This window comes from Bos taurus, chromosome 3, assembly GCF_002263795.3.
Source record: "Bos taurus isolate L1 Dominette 01449 registration number 42190680 breed Hereford chromosome 3, ARS-UCD2.0, whole genome shotgun sequence".
Taxonomy (NCBI): domain Eukaryota; kingdom Metazoa; phylum Chordata; class Mammalia; order Artiodactyla; family Bovidae; genus Bos; species Bos taurus.
In genome coordinates this window covers 42,877,153-42,901,127 of record NC_037330.1, presented here as the reverse complement: position 1 = coordinate 42,901,127, position 23,975 = coordinate 42,877,153, and the positions used below count along the sequence as shown (strand labels likewise).

At 38.6% G+C, this 23,975-nt stretch overlaps 1 protein-coding gene across 9 annotated transcripts in view; it reads left to right on the top strand.

Annotated features, from left to right (window-relative positions):
• Positions 1–23,975, top strand: part of CDC14A (cell division cycle 14A) — a 195,742-nt gene that overhangs the window by 62,499 nt on the left and 109,268 nt on the right. For 5 of the 9 annotated variants that reach the window (XM_059885067.1, XM_059885063.1, XM_059885064.1 and 2 more), the window contains one exon: positions 11,947–12,026. The exons of the other annotated variants lie outside the window; for them this stretch is intronic. In XM_059885067.1, coding sequence (XP_059741050.1) covers positions 11,947–12,026 — 80 coding nt within the window. The remainder of the gene's footprint in view (positions 1–11,946; positions 12,027–23,975) is intronic. 9 annotated transcript variants of the gene reach the window in all.

Genomic DNA, 23,975 nt, shown 5'->3' with positions numbered 1-23,975 from the left:
CACTTTATATACATTGTTAATTCACTTAATCTTCCCCAAAAATAGCCTGCTGAGGCAATTACCGTGTTATTCCCACTTCATAGGTTAAGGAAATGGAAGCACAGAGAGTTGTAATATAGCTCGTAAATGAAGAGCCTGGCAGCTTGGCTGTGGACTTGGAGTGCCTAACCACTACACTGGGTCCCCTACTCCCTAGATAGGGGATCAGTATTCTGTGATCGTGTCGTGCGTGTTCTCACATAAAATGCTCTCTTTCCCTCCACTGTTTGTTCCTGCAGCCGTCAAACATTTTTTGTGTGTGCTATGTGCCAGGCATAGTGCTGAGTCTCGTAGATATAGAAGAGACAAGAAATCCTGCTCTCAGATTTACGAGCCTAGCCAGGGAGACAGACTAAAATAACCACAGAAACCTCGTGATGACAAACGAGGGTGAGAATGTGAAGGAGAAGGGCAGGGAGCTTTGAGAACGAACAGCAGGGGCCTGAGCTCCTCGAGGTGCCAGAGAAAGCTGCCCTCCCACAGTGACTAGAGCTATGATGCCAAGGGGAGCAGGAGACCATCTAAATACTGTAGTGAGGCCAGGAAGGCTCAGGTAGAGTCTACTGTCTTTGTGGACCATTTCCCAGCCCCCTTTAGAACCCTTGTTCTCGATATCTCAGTACCAGAATGACCGTGCAGACTTCCTTGTGTCCCTGTATGTGTGCAGGTTCCTATGCAGATTGTAAGCATTAAGCAGATACATGTTGGTCTTCGGTGACTGTGTTCTGTTCCACCTACTGCTTTCTGCCTTTTATCTCATGTTGGGAGTGGCCGAGTGTAACTTCAGAACAGATAGGGGGAAGTGAGAGAATGAATATCTCAGTCAGGTGGCATGCCTTGGCTCTCAAAATACTTTCTAAAAGCTTATACAGATCATTTGATCTAAAGCCCTTATGTTTGAAATCAATCTCTTTCTTACTTTCTCTTTTAGCACACCATTGAAGTCTTGTTTCTATGTACCTGGTTTGATGCTTTCATATAACTGGGATCAGAAAGTTAATTTCACTAGCTCCTCTGGGCATTACCACTAAAGTTATAGTGACATGTTTAAAAAATCTCATTCACTGAATATTAAATAAGCTGAATTAACCCCCTAGGGCCGATATAGTCTTTGTATTTTAACAGTTTAAAGTAGTTTATATTCACTAAACATATACGTATTTATTGAACATCTACAAAGGAGGCTTTGTAAGGCTTATAGAAGTGTGAAACACTTGGTTACTGCGCTTAAGGAGCTTCATACTTAGGCTAAAGGAAAATAATTGCAACAGAACTGTGAGGGGCCCATCAGGAAGTGGTCAGGAACGCCTATGGGGGCTATGCTGCCTGACTCCACTGCACCCTAGCTATGTGGCCTTGAGGCAACTGATTCTCTGCATTTTGCGTGTAAAATGTACGTTGTGCTTGTGAGGATTAATGACCCATATTATGTAAATTGCTTAGAATAGTGCTTGCCACATAATATAAACGGTATAACTTCTTGTTTTTATTATCATCATCATTGTCATGGTCATTATAAAGAATATGAGGAAGAGTTTCTGAGCTAAAAGAAAAGACATCATGGAGGTAGTATTTGAGTTAGGTCTAACTCAAACTACTGCACAATTGCACTCATCTCAGATGCTAGTAAAATAATGCTCAAAATTCTCCAAGCCAGGCTTCAGCAATACGTGAACTGTAAACTTCCTGATGTTCAAGCTGGTGTTAGAAAAGGCAGAGGAACCAGAGATCAAATTGCCAACATCTGCTGGATCATGGAAAAAGCAAGAGAGTTCCAGAAAAACATCTATTTCTGCTTTATTGACTATGCCAAAGCCTTTGACTGTGTGGATCACAAAAATCTGTGGAAAATTCTGAAAGAGATGGGAATACCAGACCACCTGACCTGCCTCTTGAGAAATCTGTATGCAGGTCAGGAAGCAACAGTTAGAACTGGACATGAAACAACAGACTGGTTCCAAATAGGAAAAGGAGTACATCAAGGCTGTATATCATCACCCTGCTTATTTAACTTATATGCAGAGTACATCATGAGAAACGCTGGACTGGAAGAAACACAAGCTGGAATCAAGATTGCTGGGAGAAATATCAGTAACCTCAGATATGCAGATGACACCACCCTTATGGCAGAAAGTGAAGAGGAACTCAAAAGCCTCTTGATGAAAGTGAAAGTGGAGAGTGAAAAAGTTGGCTTAAAGCTCAACATTCAGAAAACAAAGATCATGGCATCTGGTCCCATCACTTCATGGGAAATAGATGGGGAAACAGTGGAAACAATGTCAGACTTTACTTCTTTGGGCTCCAATATCACTGCAGATGGTGACTGCAGCCATGAAATTAAAAGACACTTACTCCTTGGAAGGAAAGTTATGACCAACCAAGGAAAGTTAGATAGCATATTGAAAAGCAGAGACATGACTTTGCCAACAAAGGTCCGTCTAGTCAAGGCTATGGTTTTTCCAGTGGTCATGTATGGATGTGAGAGTTGGACTGTGAAGAAGGCTAAGCGCCAAAGAATTGATGCTTTTGAACTGTGGTGTTGGAGAAGACTCTTGAGAGTCCCTTGGACTGCAAGGAGATCCAAGCAGTCCATTCTGAAGGAGATCAGCCCTGGGATTTCTTTGGAGGGAATGATACTGAAGCTGAAACTCCAGTACTTTGGCCACCTCATGCGAAGAGTTGACTCATTGGAAAAGACTCTGATGCTGGGAGGGATTGGGGGCAGGAGGAGAAGAGGATGACAGAGGATGAGATGGCTGTATGGCATCACTGACTCGATGGACGTGAGTCTGGGTGAACTCTGGGAGTTGGTGATGGACCTCCCAGATGGGAGGCCTGGCCGGACATGACCGAGCGACTGAACTGAACTGAACGAAACAAGAAGGATTTTAACAGGCAGAGAAGGTGTGGAGAGGATTCCAGAACAAACCTCAGATACAAGAAAGTGTCAAGTATGATTCCAGAATGGTGAGGAGTCCAAGCTAGTGAATGGGGTTCATCCAAGGAACAGTGACAAATTCACCTGGAAAGGTGGATTAGGACCTTATCTTGGGGAAGGATTGACAGTCTGGCTGAACTTTTGAGCAGAACTGAGTCTCTCAGGCTCTGCTTTAGAATTACTAGAGTAGGCAGGAAGTGGAGGCAGAGAGAAATGGTGTGAGTTATAGCATATGGAGAGAAGGGTTTGAAATAAGTTGATAATGATGAAAAAAAGGTCATGTGCATATCTGCTGGAAAATAATGAAACTTAAAATTCAGGGCCCCTCCTGTGCTCAGAACCCTAGTGGTGGTTATGTATTAATAAAATTTCAAAAGATATTTGTATCCTCTGTTTCTTTCCCCAAATAATATGTTTCAATCCCCTAAAACTGCTTCCACCCCATAATTGAAAGAGACTGGAGAAAGAATCAGTCTATGTATTGATTTGATGAGGGTGGGTAGAGTGAGACAGAGAGGCCAGCGTTAAAAATGACTTTTGAGATTTTATCTGAGTGATGGGGGAACCTGATGGGAAAGAGGGATGATGAGGAAGCCATTTAGAGAGCACTGGTCTCAAACCAAGTGAATGTTCCAGACTGGTTAGCTACCAGGCAAAGAAACATTTTCTTTCTTTCTTTTTTTAAATCTCTGCACACCCCTATCCTCAATTGCTGTTGAACAAGTGTGATAATTTTAAGTTATATGAGGCTGGAGAAAGGGGTCTAAAGATGACTGCTAATTAATAGGCTAGAACCCAAAGCACATATCATAGGGACTTCTTTGTAATGTCCACATTAAGTATGCTGTATAGGCTAAGCCTAATTTTCTGAAACCTTTAAAGAGAGTCCCTCCTTTTTGGTATGGTTCTTCTATATTCAGCAAATCTTAGTGCTTCTAGACTATTTTCAAGTTGAAACATCTGTTTTCTGGAAACTTCTATCTTGAAGAAGTTTAATGGACTCAGACATGGTTGGTAATGCTGATTTCACGGCTGTTTTAGTGTTCCTGTGGCAGTACCTGACTGGGAAAGGCTGTTCTCAGCATTTTATTTCCTTTTTCATAAACAAGTAAAATATTAAATAACAGGAAATCAAAAGCCAAGATTGAAGAATACTGTCTCAGATGGCCAAATTGAATCTTCAGGATTATTTTCACTTTCCAGATCACAAAATATAAATGTAATTGACAGAGACACTCAGGTTTCAAAAATGAAACATTTTTGAATTATGGGTGTGTGTGTGTGGGGGGGGGGGTGTTGGCTTTGCCATCAGCCTTTTTTTGGGAAATAATAATACCTAAAAACAAAGCTAAAAACATAGTAAGATCTGAAGCAAATATCTCCGGGGAGGCCCATTAGCAAATTCATGACTCAAGAGTCTGGTTTAGACTTCTGTATTAAAGCATGTGTTGTTTAAAGAATCATCTCTTGTATATCAGATAGATTAAATTATCTGAGTAAGAAAAATTGTTGTAAATTCCAAACTGCTTCTGAAATTCACATGTACCATTTTTTGACCGGCTTTAAGGATTTAATGACCATAGGATATAGTTTAAATAAATGATTTAGATGTATTTGCAGATTAGTTCAAAGAGGATTTTGTTTAACTTACCAGGTTGGTCTACTGTTCTATGAAATTAGTTCAAACTTCTTGTTCGTTACAATGGTCCTCAGTGTGTCGTGAACACAAACATTTTATTTAACTTTTTTCTTCAGTTTTATTGAGATATAACTGACATACAGCACTGTTTATGTGTATAACATAATGATTCACTCACATACATCATGAAATGATTATCCCTGTAAGTTTAGTGAACATCATAGTCTCATATAGATACAAAATTAAAGAGATAGAAAAAAATTTTATGATGAAAATTCTTAGGATATACTCTCTTAACTTTCATATATAACATGCAATAGTGCTAATTATATTTATCATGGTATACATTACATCCCTAATACTTATTTATCTCATAACTGAAAGTTGGTACCTTTTGACTCATTCACTTGCCCCTCCTGTCAGCCCCCACATCGGGTAACCATAAATGTGATCTTTTTTTTTGTATGAGACATTTATTTTTGAAGTATAATGACCTACAATACTGTGCTAGTTCCTGTTATACAGCATAGTGATTTGGTATTTCTATACATTTCAAAATGATCACCATGGTAAGTCTAGTTGTGATATGTTACCATTCAGAGATGTTGTTGTTGTTCAGTTGTCCAGTCATGTCTGACTCTTTGTGACTGCATGTACTGCAGCACGCCAGGCCTCCCTGTCCCTCACTATCTCCCAGAGCTTAGCCAAGTTCATGTCCATGGCTTAGTCCAAGTTCATATCACCAACATCCAGCCACCTTGTCCTCCGACACCCTCTTCTCTTTCTGCCTTCAGTCTTTCCCAGCATCAGGATTTCTTCCAATGAGTCAGCTGTTCACGTCAGGAAGCCAGAATATTGGAGCTTCAGCTTCAGCATCAGTCTTTCCAATGAGTATTCAGGGTTGATTTCCTTTAAGATTGACTGGTTTGATCTCCTTGCTGTCCAAGGGGCTTTCAAGTGTTTTCTCCAGCACCACAGTTCAAAGGCATCAATTTTTCAGGGCTCTGCCATTCAAAGATACTATATACTATATTCCCCACATTGCACATTTCATACGCATGGCTTATTTATTTTGCAACTGGAAGCTTGTGCCTCTTCATCTCCCTTACCTATTTCTTTTTTTCCCCTCCTCACTCCCTGCATCTCTAGCAACCATCTGTTTGTTCTCTGTCTATAACTCTGTTTTGTTATGTTGTTCCTTTTTGTTTTTTTTAGATATTTGTATAAGTAAAATCATACAGTATTTGTCTTTCTGTGACTATTTCACTTAGTATAATATTCTCTAGGTTCATCCGTGTTATTGAAAATGGCAAGATTTCATTCTGGCTGAGTAATATTCCATTGTGTGTGTGTGTGTGTGTGTGTTTGTGTGTGAGTGAGACCACATCTTCTTTATCCATTTGTCTGTTGATGTGCACTTGGATTGCTTCTGTATCTTGGCTGTTGTGAATAATGCTTCAATGAATATAGGAGTATATAGTCTTTTCAAATTAATGTTTGTGTTTTCTTTGATTAAATACTCAGGGATGAAATTTCTGTATCATATGGTAGTTTTATTTTTAATCTTTTGAGGACTCTCTGTACTGTTTTTCATAACAACTGTACCAATTTATATTCCCACCAACAGTGCAGGGGGATTTAGTTTTCTCCACGTTGTTATTTGTTGTTTTTTTGATAATAGACATTTTGACAGGTGTGAGGTGATAATCTCATTGGGGTTTTGATTTGTTTTCCCTGATGACTAGTGATGTTGGGCATCTTTTCATGTGGCTCTTGGCCATCTGAATGGCTTCTTTGGAAAAGTATCTATTTAGATCCTCTGTCCATTTTTTAATTGGGTTGTTTATTTTTTGGGTGTTGAGTTGTATGAGTTTTTGTATATTTTGTATATTAACCCCTTATCACATATATCACTTACAAATATCTTCTCCCATTCATCAGGTGGTCTTTTTGTTTTTCTGATAGTTTCCTTCACTGTCAAAAGCTTCTTAGTTTAATGTAGTCCCATTTATTTTTGCTATTATTTCCCTTGCCTGAGGAGACATAGCCAAAAAGATATTTTTAAGACCAGTGTCAAAGAGATTACTGCCTACATTTTCTTCTAGAAGTTTTGTGGTTTCAAGTCTTATATTTAAGTCTTTAATCCATTTTGAATTTATTTTTGTGCATAATGTGAGAGTTTTCCATTTGGATTCTTTTGCATTATAACTGTCCAGTTTTTCCAACATCATTTATTGAAGAGGCTGTCTTTCCTACACTGTGTATTCTTGCCTGCTTTGTTGTAGATTAGCTGCCTAAAGGCACTTCTCACAGAATTAGAATAAATAATTCTAAAAAATGTGCGGAGACACAAAGACTTCAAATAGCCAAAACAATCTTGAAAAAGAAGAGCTAAAGGTATCACTTGCTCTTACTTCAGACTGTACTACAGAACTATAGTCATCAAAGCAGTGTGGTACTGGCACAAAAACAGACAGACACACAGATCAGTAGAACAGAATAGAGACCTCAGAAATGAACTCATACTTGTATGTGCAATTAATTTTCACAAACATTTTTTAAATTTTAAGAGTTATACATTATAAAATTCATTTATGTGTAGACTCTGGCAAGTGATACTAGTTTTCCATTTATAGAAGTGGTATAAACTACTTTAGAATGAATTAAATTAAAAGATTGTGTCTATTTATAAAGAGAAGAACATAAATAGAAATGATAATACATGGTGCTACGTGTGGTGGCAGAAGTTGAGAAAGTTGATGCATGATTAACTGAAGTTTGTGAAACATTGGCTTATTGGAAAATAATATATATTATACTTGCTTACAGTACTGTAATTTTAATTAATTGTTAAATTAAAATCTCACAGCTTATTGGTCATACATATATGTTAGAATGTTAGCTCTTTAAGAATTTTTTATTAAAAGTTAAAAGAGTTATTTGGATCTTGATATGTGGCATCAGTGTTTTGTGTGTGTGTGTTCTTAGTTGCTCAGTTGTGTCCGACTCTTTGTGACCCCATGGACTGTAGCCCTCCAGGCTCCTCTGTCCATGGGGATTCTCCAGGCAAGAATATCAAAGTGGGTTGCCCTCCTCTAGGGGATCTTCCCAACCCAGGGATCGAACCCAGTTTTCCCACATTGCATCAGTGTTAATGAGCAGAAAAAAATTAGTCTAATTGGTTGACTCCTAAATGTGGGCTCAGCTGGTAAAGAATCTGCCTGCAGTGTGGGAGACCTGGGTTCGATCCCTGGGTTGGGAAGATCCCCTGGAGAAGGGAAAGGCTACCCACTCCTGTATTCTGGGCTGGAGAATTCTATGGATTGTGTAGTCCATGGGATCGCAAAGAGTCAGACACGACTGAGCAACTTTCACTTCAATAGGTTGGTTAGGAGTAAGAACATATATGTTAAATGTTATTCTATTGAGAAGAGTTATAGGACTTCCTGGCAAAGAGTGGGAAAATTTTATAAAAGCCATGCATGTACTCACTAATTTCGGGGTAAATTGTTACAGGGCTTCCCTTGGCTCAATGATAAAGAATACTCCTGCCAACGCAAGAGATGTAGGTTTGATCTCTGGGTAGGGAAGATCCCCTCAAGAAGGAAATGGTGACCCACTCCAGTATTCTTGCCTGGGAAATCCCATCAACAGAGGAGGCTGGCAGGCTACAGTCCATAGGATCACAAAAGAGTTGAACACTACTTAGCGACTAAACAATAACAATAAAACCAAGCACTGTACAAAGGGCTTTTGTTAAATTTTATCAGTCAAAGGTTGGGGAAGATTCTTCCAGTTTGGATTCATGTATGCTAATATCTATGGCACCCCACTCCAGTACTCTTGCCTGGAAGATCCCATGGATGGAGGAGCCTGGTAGGCTGTAGTCCATGGGGTCGCTAAGAGTCGGACACGACTGAGCGACTTCCCTTTCACTTTTCACTTTCATTGATTGGAGAAGGAAATGGCAACCCACTCCAGTGTTCTTGCCTGGAGAATCCCAAGGACGGGGGAGCCTGGTGGGCTTCCGTCTCTGGGGTCGCACAGAGTCGGACACGACTGAAGCGACTTAGCAGCAGCAGCAGCAGTGAGCAGAGCATTATTTTTTTTTCCTGAGAAACAGAAAAAGAAAATCAGGATATTTAGAAGATGCTTTGGAGTTAATTTTATTCAGCAATTACTTTTAGAAATATTAGAGTATCTGGGAACAATTTTTTGAGTATTAGTTAAATATAGACTTTATTTTTGGGAAGATACACATTTAATACTTTGTAAATGATTTAGTTATTCCACATTAAAAAAAATAAATGAATATACATTAGTACATAATACAAGAAATGTGAAGATAGTAGAAAATATAAAGTCCTCCCTCCTCCCACTAATCTTTCTTCAGCCCTATTCCTACACATAACTCCTATTAACAGTTTGAAGTCACATAATTTTAAAAGCCAGTGTAATGGCTTTTGTAAATTGAAAGAGTAGGGATCTTTGTTTCTGTCACAGATTCTGCTTGCATTGCCCGTATCTGTATTTTTAAGCAGATGTGATGTGTGGAATTACTGTGGCCTTTGGATTCAAATCAGAATTGGAATTCTAACTGCATCACAGAGCAGCCATGAGAGTTTGGGAAGTTCCTTACCTTTCTGAGCTTTAGGTTCCTCAACAGCAAAGGCTTAATAAATTTGTTTTATTTCTGAACTCTAGTCTTTCTCTTTTTAATCAGTGGCATATCAAAGAAGACCTGGCATAAGAATCCAAGACATTTTTTCTCCTGGAAAGATGGAATTTGTCATTTTAATGACCCCAGCATGCATGTATTCAGTGATGCACTGCTTTATTAGAATATTTCACCAGTCTCCCAAGTACCTATCATCAGGTTATAAAAGGACATTGCATTTACCTGCCCCTAGAATATTCCTGGAATTTAGATGGCCTCTGTTGAGTTTCACTTTGCACTTATTAATGATTAAGCACTGGGATAAAAATAAAAACAAAGACTCTCATCTTACAGTGTGAGAATATGGGTCATGTGTGCTAAGTCATGCAGGTAAGATGAGTAGCAAAACTCTGTGGGGTAACCGGTCTAGAGAAGTCTTTCATGTGGGCTGTTAACTCCCTCCTGTAGAATGATTGCCTCAAAATTAAATGGAGTTAATGTAATTGCTCCTGAGAATGGAAATGTATTTTGCTTTTCAAAGATGGTTGTATAAGCTTTAATTATCTAATCCAAACACAGGAGCTTTCTACAAACAGTTTTCTCTTTTAGCAGGCATAGTCAACTTGCAAATACTGCTGCATCTTTAGGCTTGAAAAATCATTGCGTTATAACCAAACCTGTAGAGTATTATATAATCTACCCATTAGGGAACAACAAACTCCTGTTTTAATGTTGGTTACAGAAAATGGTTTTTAAAGCTAGGGTTGGTTTAAGTGAATTTTTGTAATCATTTTAGCTGCAGCTCGAGATGTGGTTCTCCACTGGTGGAATCTGCATCTCCTGTCTTGATCATTCTTTTACCATGGTTTCATTTTCTCTGCTGTTTTTGTTTCATATTCAGTTCACTTTGTTTGGTAGGTGCTTTATCAGACCTTGTTTACTTGTCATAGGAATATGGAACTTTCTTAATAAAAGTTAGAAGTATTTTTTTAATATATTGATTTTAGCTTTCTTTTTTTAGAGAATTGAGTTGTTTTCTAGTCTTGAACTTACTAATAATTAAATACGTGTAATATATTGCTACCAGAATAGCTTCAAGCTGAAAGAAACTTTGTAAGCAGAGAATAAACCCTACTTTTTAAGAACTGGGACTCTGTCATTTTTGTTGTTGAAACGCATAGGGTTTTTTGTTTGGTTTTTGTTTCTTGGCTGTTCTATGTGGTATTCAGGATCTTAGTTTCCCAACCAGGGATCCAACCTGTTGCCCCTGCACTGGGAGCATGGAGTCTTAATCACTGGACTGCCAGGGAAGTTCCATGCATAGGGTTTTGATGTTGGGACATATTAAGGAAATAATGCCATTAATTCTAGGTAGAGAGGATTTTAGGGATCAAATTTGATTCAAACTGTAGAGGAAAAGGATCAGTGCTCTTGTCTGAGAATTAAAATATTAAACTGCACTTAGAATAAAATCAAACTCTCATCATGGCTTGCAAGGCTCTTCACTGACTCTCCCTTCTTCCCCCTTCCCTAGCCTCTGATCTCTGTCCGGCTCACCAAGCGCTGTCCCCACTCAAGGACCCAGCCCCTTCTGTCCCCCCTTTCCCTTAGCTATTCCATGGGTTTCCTCCTACATCTCTCCCAGAGACCCCTTCCTGACCACTTCGAGGTATTAAGTAGGTCTTCTCTTGTCCAGGACTCTGCGTATTTCCTTTTCAGCACTTATTTCAGACTGTATTTATTTTTTAATAAGTAATTTATTAATTATTGTTTTTGCCTCTCAAGAACATAAATTCTATTAAGAAAGGTGGCAATTCCTCATACAGTGCCTGGCATCTATTGTATATAGTCAATAAATTGATTAAGTGGAAATAGTTTACTGGTTTTAAGAACTCTTTTTTATTTGTGTCTTTATTTAAGATAGTTTGTCCTGCTGGTCTGGAGGGATTTAAACATCCTCGACATCAAGAGCCTAGCCAGTATGTTTTCCAGTGCTCTTACCTGCATGCATTTCCTCTCATTTCATTGTGATTTTATTGATTGTTTAGAGAGCAACATAGGCATTCCTCAGAGCAGGCAGAGAACTCAGTAGATCTCCCATGGGTCCTGTACCCTGAGATGTCTTTCAGAATTCACCAGGAACTAAATTACTTCACAGCAGATCTTCTGTGAAGGACAGAGAACTCTATATTGGTCTTTGGTGAACACACAGTTCAATCATGGAGGTACAATTATTCTGTTCCCTAGAGAAAACCCTGCCATTATTTCTGTTCAACGTGCCTTTAAACAGCCCTGGATGGTCCCTTTATGGGTTTGCCCTGTGTCTTTTGGAGAAGGAAATGGCAACCCACTCCAGTACTTTTGCCTGGAAAATTCCATGGACAGAGGAGCCTGATAGGCTACAGTCCACAGGGTTGCAAAGAGTCAGACACTGAGCAACTTCTTTCCTGTGTCTTTAAGCTCTTACTCATCCTTAAGCCAAAGGCTGCTGTTCAGCTTTAAGCTGAAAAGGAAAGTTTGGCAGCCTGCTTGCTGTCTAAATATCAACATTATCACCATGACAGTTGTCACATTCAGAGTGAAAGAACGGAAATGCAAATTTGGTGAGTAAGTAAAATTAGTTTTGTGTCATACTTTGGTTGTATTCTAAATGTTGCTATTTATTTGTCTTAGGTAATCTATTTAAAGAAGACACCAGAAGAAGCCTACAGAGCACTCCTCTCTGGCTCAAACCCCCCCTATCTTCCATTCAGGTATAACTGCTTGTGAGACTTGAGCTGTGGCACTTTGCTGGGCAGCTCTCTCTTTTAGAGTTGGATTATTGTGTTTTTTAACTGTATTAAGACTATGACTGTGATGTTATGTGGAATGAAATGAGACTAGTGTTTATTATTTCATTTTTTTAGAGATCCCCTCCCCCATCTAGTAAGAATAAAATAGCTTTCTCTTTTTAGGAATTATTTTTTTCCTTGAATTTTTTCCTGTATCTTGATGATTTAAGCATGAAGAGTACCTGGTTTATGACCTAATTAACCATGTCAAGATTTGTTAAATTTCAATAATCGGGTAAAGAATCCATCTGCAATGTGAGAGACCTGGGTTTGATCTCTGGGTTGGGAAGAACCCCTGGAGAAGGGAAAGGCTACCCACTCCAGTATTCTGGCCTGAAAAATTCCATGAACTGTATAGTCCATTGAATCGCAAAGAGTCGGACACGACTGAGTGACTTTCACTTGCATATTACTGATTCATCCATTCTTTCTTTCATTTTGTGAGCATTGATTGAGCTCTGACCAAATGTCAGGGACTGGAAATATAGAATAAGACCCTGAAAGTACCTTCCCAGATGCACATCTTTAGTGGGGACCCTAAATCACTTGTTCAGCAGACACATCTAGCTTCCATCCAGAGAAAGGCTGTCTCTCATTACAGTGTTGGAAAACGATATTTTGTAAGTATCACTTGAAGATGTTTTAAAATTTCAGGTAAACTTGAGCTTATTTGTAGAGTAGAAGGGAACATATATCAGAACTTCCACAACAGACATCTCTGATAGAATTGAGAATGATTCTAATATTTTTGCCTTTTTATTAGTGTACAAATCTACAAGCATATGGATTGCTTACTATTGTTACTAATATCAAAATTACCAACAATAAAGAAAGAAAAGAACAGGAAAAATTGAGGAGACCTCTTTGTGTTCATTACTCTCCTGAAACTCACAAAAGCAGGTCCCAGTGCCTCACACTTAAAGATGCTTTTTGTAAATATTTATTCTAATGAATAAATTAAGACTGAATCCTCTGAGATTCAGAGGATTCCCACCTCTGTTTCTTGACCACAGAAAAGAGTATTATTAGACACAGGGTGGGTGTCAAGGAGAGGAGGAGTAGGGGGTGACAGCGCCTAGTATGCTTCAGCTTCTCAGTGAAAGCAAGGGGTGAAGTACTGGAATTGGGACAGTGAGAGGAAAATATCCTCAAGCAGCCCAGAGGATAAGCTAATTAGACATTGAAGGGCAGATAGAAGAGGGCAGATTATGAGAAATGCGTGTTAGTTGCTCAGTTGTGTCCAGCACTTTACGATCCCATGGACTGTAGCCTGCTAGGCCTTCCTGTCCATGGGATTCTCCAAGCAAGAGTCCTGGAGTGGATAGCCATTCCCTTTCCCAGGGGATGTTCCCAACCCAGGGATCAAAGCCAGGTCTCCTGCATTGCAGGCAGATGCTTTACCACTGGGCTTCCCTGGTGGCTCAGTTGGTAAAGCATCTGCCTAAAATGCAGGAGACCCAGATTTGATCCCTGGGTCAGGAAAAGATCCTCTGGAGAAGGAAATGGCAACCCACTCCAGGACTCTTGCCTGGAGAATTCCATGGACAGAGGAGCCTGGTGGGCTATAGTCCACAGGATTGCGAAGAGTAGGACCCCGTGATTGTGCAACTTTCACTTTCACTTTTCTTTACCGCTAGCGCCACCTGGGAGGTCCAGGATTATGAGAGGAGAGTTTTAATGGTGATGAGAAAGCAGTTATTTCCTTCCACTTCTAATGCCTTCTAGAATTTGAAAGTTCTTTGCACAATATAATTCTGTTTTTTAGAAAAGCATAATTGTTTTAGTCAGTTTGGGCTGTACCATAGCCTGGGTGAGTTGTAAATAACTGAAGTTTGTTTCTCATGGTTCTACAGTCTGATCAGGGACCAGCATGGTCAAGTTCTGGTGAGAGCCCTCTTCAGGGATGCACCTGCTCACCTCTTGCTGTGTCCTCACATAGTGGGGAGAGGGCAGAAAAACTCTCTGGGGTTCTTTTTTAAAAGAGCATTCATCTCAATCATGAGGGCTCCACCCTCATAACCTAATTACTTCCCAAGGTCCCACTTCCTAATACAATCCCATTGGGGGTTAGGTTTTCAACATATGACTTTTGGGGGACACAAACATTCAGTTCATTGTGGTAATGATAATATTAATTACTTCCTAAATTCTAAGCAAAGTGGTTAAGAGTGTATGATTTGAAGGCAGAGACTCTGCCTGGGTTTGAAGATTTGTTCTGCTCTTTTCTGTATATAGTAAGTACATGTAATTTGGACAAATTACTTATCCTTTCTGAGTTTCAGCTTCCTTTTCTGTACAATGGCTTCCAGGCTATCTTAGAGATGAAATGAGGTAATGCTGTATCACTGTCCTGCTGCAGTACCTGGTTTGTGTTTTTCTCGTTCTTGTTAGTACTATTACTATTTATTAATAAGACATAAGGATTATCCATAGGATATAAAATGAATAGGAAGTGTTTCTAATGATCATACATTCTAGTAGGGGCAGGTGGCTCTATAGGCACATAATTAATTGTTTAAAAACTGGGTTGTATAAAAATAGAAGAAAAGATTCTGACAGAAATGTGAGAAAGTATCAGACTCATTTAAACTGAACTTTTAAAGGGTTTGGAGGTAGAGAGTGGAGGAGGGAAAGTTCGCCATGAGTGTGCCCTGCTGGACAGTCCTGGAAGGCATTGTGTCTGAGACAACTTCCAACATTGGTAGGAACCATAGCATCCATGGTGAGAAAGGGGCCAATAACTGTGAAGGGATCATAGATGTACTTTTCCTTGAGACAGTGATGATTCTTTAAAATTTTTTTTTAAATCAGAAAAATGTTTATAGTTTTTGTTGTTATTTTGAAAACAGCACATGCACCTCGGAATTGTAATGCTGTAACATTGGTAAAATTGTAATTCCAGTCAGTAGGCCCAGTGGGCAATGTATCTATTCAGGTATTTTAAGTGGAAAATATATATTAATTTTTATGCTTTTAATGTTATCCACTCAAAATTCATGGGAGATGTATTTGTTTCACAAGCCAGATGAGCCTTGTTATCCTTAATTGTCAATTTAGATGAAGATATTGAGGAGGAGAAGGAAAGAATGAATATTTCCTTTAAGCATAACTTTATTTTAGCCTATATGTGATAGGTAATTAGTTTCCTGAGAACTAGAATTTTTCAATAATTGATAAGATTGGAATGGAAGAAAAGATAGTAAGAAAATTATTACTACTACATAGACTTAAATCATAATTTTTATAGTTGTAGCCTATTTTTCCAAATTGTTATTTAAATATTTGAAAATATTTCTGTGGTTAAATACATTAACGTGGTTTAAATATTTTTAAAATATATAACAAGGTATTATTGAAAAATCTCTCTCCCACCCTTGATTCTTATCTATCTGGTCCTTTCTGGTATCTTCTGGTATTGGTTTATTCTATATCCTTCTAGAGTTTCTTTATGTGTATATAAGCAAATAAAGATATTATTTAGCCTTTTAAGTCTAAAAAAAGTCTTATATTTCCCATTTTATCACAAAATGTGACATATTATATGTACTATTCTGCATTTTGATTTTTTTCCCCCTTAACTCATCTTGGATATCTTTTTACACAAATACACAGAGACCGTCCCTCCTCATTTTGTCATGCTGCTGCTGCTGCTAAGTCACTTCAGTCATGTCCGACTCTGTGTGACACCATAGACTGCTATATAATGTACAAAGTGCATTTAACCAGTCTCTCTCAGGTAGACATTTAGATCATTTCCTGTCTTTTAAACTGTAGCTTTTTAATTCAGATGATCTCAAATGTCTTTTAGAAGAAACTGAGATAATACTCTGGAGAATATTATAGTATTGCTGTTAGACCTAAAAAGTTTAAGTAATGTGTTTACCTGAAAAAAGAATGCTTAACACAGACATTTTTTCTTAGTTTAGGCACCTATTTCCAACTAAAAGTTTGATCTTGAACATGTTGTATGTTGTATTTTTTGATAACACCATGAGTTGTATTTATATTAAGTTGCATTTCTAAATCCGTACTCTTTGTAAATCATACATTTGAAGCAGAAAATACTACACAATGTGCATTTATAATTCAGTGAAAAATTTAGTTGAAAGAATACTACTAGTTTTCTGGAATTTTATTACAGAAACAGTTTTTTCTCCTAATGCTGACATAAGATGTGAAGTGATTTTAGTCTACAGCCCAGATCAACTTAAGGCTGATGCAGTACTATTAAGAATCATTTTTATACTAGTTCTGGTCAGCCATCATCACCTTGGCCTTCCTTTGATCTAGGGTTTCATTCCATTTATTGTTAAATTACACTTCTGTGTTCATTCTCTAGATTTTTTTTTTAAATCCTTCTTTCTTTATTAATACTTTTTCATTACTCTGCATTGATGCTGCATTAATTTGCATAATTCTACATTAATCTTTCTGCATTAACACTTCTATTTAAAAAACAGGGATTTGCAAAAGGAACTTCTATTTAAATGTGATTGTTAAAAAAAAATAAAAAAAATAAATAAATGTGATTGTTTTATCGTGTAAGAATTAAGAAAAATGAAGAGAGTTTTGAAGGCCTGTTGAAGTGTGAATGGTGTCTTTGTATGCCCTCTTTACTGAAACGCCTGTGTTGCTGTTTGTTCTATACATAGTTTTAGTGTCTTTCTAATAAAAGTGTTTTAAGGTTTAAATTTAAATAATGCTGTTCTTCAACATTTTATTGATTTAACAAAAATTTACTGGAGCAGTCTCTTCTGTAGTGACTTGGCTCATTTTTCTAGAGAAGCTTGGCAGGTCCTGTGCCTATAATTTACTATTACATTTTGTTCATGGCCTATTACGTTTGCTACATAAACCATGAAAACAAATGTCTTATATTGTGATTATTTGTTTGCAGAGCTGACTCTCCATCAAATATAGCACAGTCTTCTCTCAAGACTGGGATTGGACTCTTCTTATTTGTGTGCCAGAGAATAATATATACACTAATTAATTTATTGCTTTTTCTGTGCATGTCACTGTGATAGTCTATGGGTTTAAAGGTTATTAGGACAACCAGGTGGAGAAGGCAATGGCAACCCACTCCAGTACTCTTGCCTGGAAAACCCCATGGGCGGAGGAGCCTGGTAGTTTTCACTTTTCACTTTAATGCATTGGAGAAGGAAATGGCAACCCACTCCAGTGTTTTTGCCTGGAGAATCCCAGGGATGGGGGAGCCTGGTGGGCTGCCGTCTATGGGATCGTACAGAGTCGGACATGACTGAAGTGACTTAGCAGCAGCAGCAGCAGCAGGACAACCAGGTACCTGCTCTAGGGAACTCAGTGTATAGTTTGTGTATGTGTAGGTATGTAAAGTAGTTAAAGGGTCTCATTAAAGTTTGGAATTAGGAGGTGTGGGAATATTGAGGAAGGAGGTTTAACACTGGAACTGGAGATTGGAGATGTTAGGGATAGGTGCCATGAATGCCTTTCACCTTAAGATGAAAATGGAGAATAAAAATGCAGGAATTGGTCTTAGGTGCTGTAATTTTTCACTTGTATGGCATAGATTATCTTTTTATAATGATAAGTTGGGTAGGATACTGTATAATATAATGTTTGCAGTGTATTGTTTTAACTAAAAGTACTATCTGAGTTTTTCTATTTGTAAACTTTTTTAGTTTTTAAATTATGAAAATGTAACACATTTATAGGAGACTTGGAAAATACAGAACAAAGTTACATAGTTCCACTATATATTACAATTATTTAAGTAGATAAATTAAGATTTTTAGAGTTTCAATATCAAACTCTCAAAAATTAATAGAATGAATATACAGAGAAATAGAAGGATAGAGTAGACCTGAAAAGCACTATGAACCAATTCAACGTAATTAAGATTTATACAGTTTTTACACAATGAGTGAGTGAAAGTTGCTCAGTTGTGTCTGACTCTTTCCGACCCTATGGACTATACAGTCCATGGAATTCTCCAGGCCAGAATACTGGAGTGTGTAGCCTTTCCCTTCTCCAGGGGGTCTTCCCAACCCAGGGATCAAACCCAGGTCTCCCACATATCAGGCGGATTCTTTATCAGCTGAGCCACAAGGGAAGCCCTGCTGCTGTTGCTGCTGCTGCTGCTGTGTCGCTTCAGTCGTGTCCGACTCTGTGCAACCCCATAGACAGCAGCCCACGAGGCTCCCCCGTCCCTGGGATTCTCCAGGCAAGAACACTGGAATGGGTTGCCATTTCCTTCTCCAATGCATGAAACTGAAAAGTGAAAGTGAAGTTGCTCGGTCGTGTCCGACTCTTAGCGACCCCATGGACTGTAGCCCACCAGGCTCCTCCGTCCATGGGATTTTCCAGGCAAGAGTACTGGAGTGGGGTGCCATTGCCTTAGGATACAAATGCTATTCAAGTTCCTACAGACTACAAACTAGGAGACACTGGAACATATCCAGGGACATAAGACCAGGTGCAAAATTTGATGGTCTAAAGGTATTTTAATCTTGCAGAGTCTGTTCTTTTATCACTGTGGAATAATGTGAGTTTTTCTATTTGGATTTATCTTACAAATTGTAAATAACCTAGCTAAAAATTCACTAAAGATGAAGCAAATTTAAGAAAAGGTTTAGATAGATTTACTGCTTATTCTTTTTTCCTTCCAGTTTTATTGAGATATAATTGATATACAACACTATAAATTTTAAGTGTACAGCAAAATGACTTGACATTCATATATTGTGGAATAATTACCACAGTAAGTTTAGTTAACATTTATTACCTCAGGTAGTTACAATTTTTTTATGATGAGAACTTTTAGGATCTACTCCCTTAAGAACTTTCAAATACGCCCTACAGCAGTGTTAACTCCGGTCATCATGCTGGGCTGTATATCCCCAGTACTTGTTTATCTTATAACTGGAGGTTTGTACCTTTTGACCATCTTCGTTCAATTCTCCCACTCCTACCTCCATCTACTGCTTATCCTTGATTACTATAAGTATAGTAGACTTTGGTGGCATTTAAATTTCTTCTTGGTGTGACACTCAAGGGGTATTTGTTGTCATGTTATGTCTGCAGTTTTAGGGTGTTCCATTTAATTGAAAAGTAAATGTGTCAAAAGCTATACTTTTCACTTTACTAAAATCGCCAATGTATTTATCAAGAGTTTGGCTTAAAACTAGAGGAAAAGAGTATATTTCACTTACTTTAATTCTTTGAGTCCATTCATCTTTACTGTAGGCTTGGCCGTTGGCCGTCAAAGGAACAAGGGGCCTTTCATTTCTCGGGCCAGAGTCACAGGGTTTGAATTGGCGAGCCTGGTATGAGTCTTTTTAGGTTCTCTTCTGTCAGTCACTGTACTACCAAATTTATAGTGTGTACTGTTGACCAGTCATTCTACAAAGTCATATTAATTGCAGCCTGTCTATGAAATCACCAAACCTTAGTGGAATTCCTAGATTATTTTCTTGGTAGTCAATGGCAGTGGTTTTTAAATCTGCATTTTTGGGTGTTCATAAAACAGTGTTTGTGAAAACTCTCTAAATCTCTCCTAACATTGAAAAGGTAACCCGTCTAAATTGTACAACTCTGCTTTTATATCTTTTTTTGTGCTTTTAAATTCACTTTGCACTTCTTTTTTTTGTTGGTCCATATGTATTAGCTTGGTAACTTTTTTGGTATTGATGATTCATAAATCTGCTAAAACCCAATTTTTCTATGACATATAAAATTAAATGGGGAATACAACCATACAGAAAATAAACAACATCAGGGTCCCAATTTCAAAGACAAATACTGAAAGCATGACTTAAAAAATAATGGCTTTAGGTGCAGAGGTGAGGATGAGATAGGGTGCTATGCTGACATCCAGTGAAATAAAGCTGGTTGAATGTTGGCTGTCTTGTCACCAGTTGTTAAGTTTAGCGTGTGTTTTGTTTTGTTATTTTTTTTGGTTGGTCTCATCCTGTATAGATCCAGGAACATATTTTTGCATGGCGAATTTATTTTAGCTTGAATAAGAGGCTTACAGTCAGTGTTTCCCTAAGGAATATTGCTTCTCATGTGTTTGTGTGCTAAGTCGCTTCAGTCGTGTCTGACTGTGACCCCCAGGCTCCTCTGTCTATGGGAGTCGGCAGGCAAGAATACTGGAGTGGGATGCCATGTCCTCCTCCAGGGGACCTTCCCGACCCAGGGATCGAACCCGTGTCTCTTACGTCACCTGCATTGGCAAGTGGGTTCTTTACCACGTGTGTCACCTGGGAAGCCCCATTTACTTGTTTTTTAGAAGTCTGGGAAGCTTTTAAAAAAGATTGATGCTGGTTCTACTTCCCAAAATTCTGATATAAGTGGCCTGAGGTGAAGTCTGGGTGTTGGGATTTTTAAAAACTACCAAAATGATTCCAATATGCTGCCAAGGTTGTGAACTACTGCTCTATAAGATTTGTTGTTGTTGTTCAGTCACCCAGTTGTGTCTGACTCTTTGGGACCCCATGGACTACAGCACGCCAGGCCCCACTGACCCTCACCATATTCTGGAGTTTGCCCAAGTTCGTGTCCATTGCATTGGTGTTACTATCCAGCCATCTTACCCTCTGACACCCTCTTCTCCTCTTGCCTTCAATCTTTCCCAGCATCAGGGTCTTTTCCAATGAGTAGACTCTTCTCATCAGGTGGCCAAAGTATTGGAGCTTCAGCTTCAGCATCAGTCCTTCCAATGAATATTCAGGATCTATTTCCTTTAGGATGGACAGGGCTCTTTCTGTTAACATTCAGCAGAACTAGCCTTCTGAAACTCTACGGCACATTTCCTGATCCACACCTGTGTGGAACAAAATAGGTCTCTTGGGATTAGAATAATAAGTTGCCATTTGTGGAAATGCTTTTGTGCTGTTTCCTTAGTCTTAGAAATAGATGGTGTGTCAAATAGGGGTATTTTATCTAATAGGAATAGGAATCTAACAGGAACAGGAGTTTTCTCTTAAAGCTGACTTGATATCAGAAAACCTTCCTTAATAGAGAACCCACAAACCTCTCCCTAGCAATCCTTTAATGACATTTGTTATTAAAATGAACCCATACTGTTTGTGTTCAGGGATGGGTTTGTTGTGTTTTGGGGATGACCCCTAGTGATATATCAGTTGCTGAGCTAGTAATGTGGCCCTGTCTTAACGGGAAATCTTCTCTGGGCATGCCACAGCTTGTAGGTCTCAACAAAGGCTCAAAGGGGTCAACCTCTTAGAATTTGGCATTAGGCTGCCTACTTTCTTCTAAAGCAAAGTAAATATGTGCTAGCAGATGTTAGATGTAATTATAAAATGTATCTCAACATAAAATGTTGAACCAAATATTTGTTAGCTCGAATATGATACTGTGATTTTTGTTTGTATTTCAAAAGGAAAGTTGTCTTTAATACCATGTTTTTTTCCCTGAGTATCAAAAATGTAGAAACAAAATTTATTTTATGCTCTGCCGGGAGCCGGCGAGAGGCATTCCACTCATGACAAAGGTCATGAGGAAGGAGGCTCAGCACACGCAAAGGCGGGATCGAGCCTCAGGAGTCCCCCTGGATATTCTCGAGCATCTACCCCCCAAAACCAGAGTCTGCCTACTTTATTGCTTTGTGCTCTCACCTCTGACTTTACTCGGGGCTGTCCCCCACCACCATCTCGCTCTCTCTGTCAAAGAGTTAACTTACAGCTCCAATTAATAAAGTTCCTGGGCAATTAGGAGTGTTTAAATCCAAACCCCTCAGATAGCTCTCTAACTCGCCTGACAAGTTTACCCGGACTCCTACAGCTAGGCATACGATTGTTTACAGTCTCCCAGCCTCAAAAGGCATGGGAAGCTTAAGATATTCAAATAGCTTAGAGCCTCTCAGAGAGTTAGAAACTGTCAGAATAAACTAGTAAAAGATTTCATTGATGAGCCAGTGCTTGCTGCCAAGTTTCCACATCCCCTGAATTGTATCCTTGAATGTGTATTAATTAATATAGTTGGTATGTAGAAAAAATAAGTAGTGGCCTTGGTGTTAGCAACTTTAGACCCTTAAGGTAATAAATTCTTTCCTTTGTTGTAAACCCATTGCACCTCTGCCCTATGGGAATGCAGTTTTATCTAACACCTTTGGCAATGCTCTAAGACTTTTCTTTCATTCTCAACTTTTCTTTATGATGGCCACTTCTCTGCTTCTCAGTGTTGATCTTTGGAGTCATTTCTGCCTCCATGAATCTTTTTGCTTTTGATGCTTGATGTGATTGGGAAAAAAATCTGCATTAGTTTTTTAAAAAATAATTTTATTTATTTATTTTTGGCTGTGCTGGCTCTTCGTTGCTTCATGGGGTTTTTTTTTCCTAGTTGTGGTGAGCAGGGGCTACTCTCAGTTGTGGTTCGAGGGCTTCTCCCTGGGGTGGCTTCTGTTGCTGAGCACTGACTCTGGGGCACGCGGGCTTCAGTAGGTGTTGCTCCCAGGCTCTGGAGCAGGCTCACAGGCTCAACAGTTGTGGCTCACAGGCTTAGTTGTTCCTCAGCAGGCGGGATCTTCTCAGATCAGGGTTTGAACTTGTGTCTCCTGTATTGGTGGGGCGGATTCTTTACCACGGAAGCACCAGGGAAGCCCCTGCCTTAGTTTTGAATAGTGAGGATGGGCTTGTTTCCTGAGTCTTGAAAATAGAAGAGAAGAGATTATTCTGTCCAGACTGTTGAATCTATTCTCAACAGCTGGGGTGTATTGAGTAACTTGGACCACCATGAAAAGCAGATTTATCAGGTTTTCTTGTGACAGTGGTAAATAAGCACCACTATTCAGAATCTGAAAACAGAAACAACTGTCAAGGTCTGTATGACCCACTAAATACACAGAAGGAAGTGAGTTATATCTTTTTTTTTTTTTTTTCTTTTGAAACATGGCAGTGCTTCAATAGTTTGCGTTGTGAAAATTGGCTCAGATTACTTTTTTTGTTATTCCTGTTTTTATGGTTTCGGATCAGGGTACCAAACTTTCTGTAGTCGGGTAAGTGCCAAATTTTTTGTACTCTTTATAGTACTTTTCCAGTAGCCAGCCTTGGTTGATGAAAGTGCTTTGGAATAGTTTGCAGTCATTTGCCTTAATGAGCATAGGTATTTTGTTGAATGCCTCATATATGAAGCACTTATTTTCAATAGTGGAGTCAAAGACAATTTACTAGTATTTTTGTCTTTAAGCAAAGTTAAATGTGGTTAAATGGGGGACACTCAGATATTGATAAAAGGCCCAGAGCACAGCTCTTGGTCTCTTTCTGGTGCCTGTTATTGCTACTTCTAGACAGATTCTGTTTTGCTGATTTATATGACCTTTTACGCCATGATTTAGAAGTGAATTTTTACATATCTCTGTTTCTTTAGATAAGCAAAAATGATTAGTGTATAGCTTTATGTTCAATCTGAAAAGAAGAGATTCTGTGTCGCATTTTTTTGTTAGGTACTGGTTGTGCTCAATTTTTGGCTCTGCCCCATGAAGCCATTTGATTTTGTTTTCAAGTGGGAAATAGCTTTGTCCTCCCCACTGGTTCTTATCAAATATATTTTTATCTTGTAGGTATTAGATAATATTAAACAATTGGCTTATTCTTTTCTAGGGACCTGGTACATATATGTCACAGATGTGTTCAGAGACTGAAAGCCAGGTGTACTTTGGACAGTTGTATAAAGTATTTAGTACATTGCCTAATTCCCAGGTATCCATACAAATTAGTCTAGAGCTGAATGGCCTAGAACAGTAGCTACAACCTACATGTACTATTCAGCACTTGCAATTTGTTTTGTCCAAACTGAAATAGACTGTAAGACTACCAAACACACATTAGATTTCAAAGACTTAGTATAAAAAAGTAAAATATCTTATAATTATGT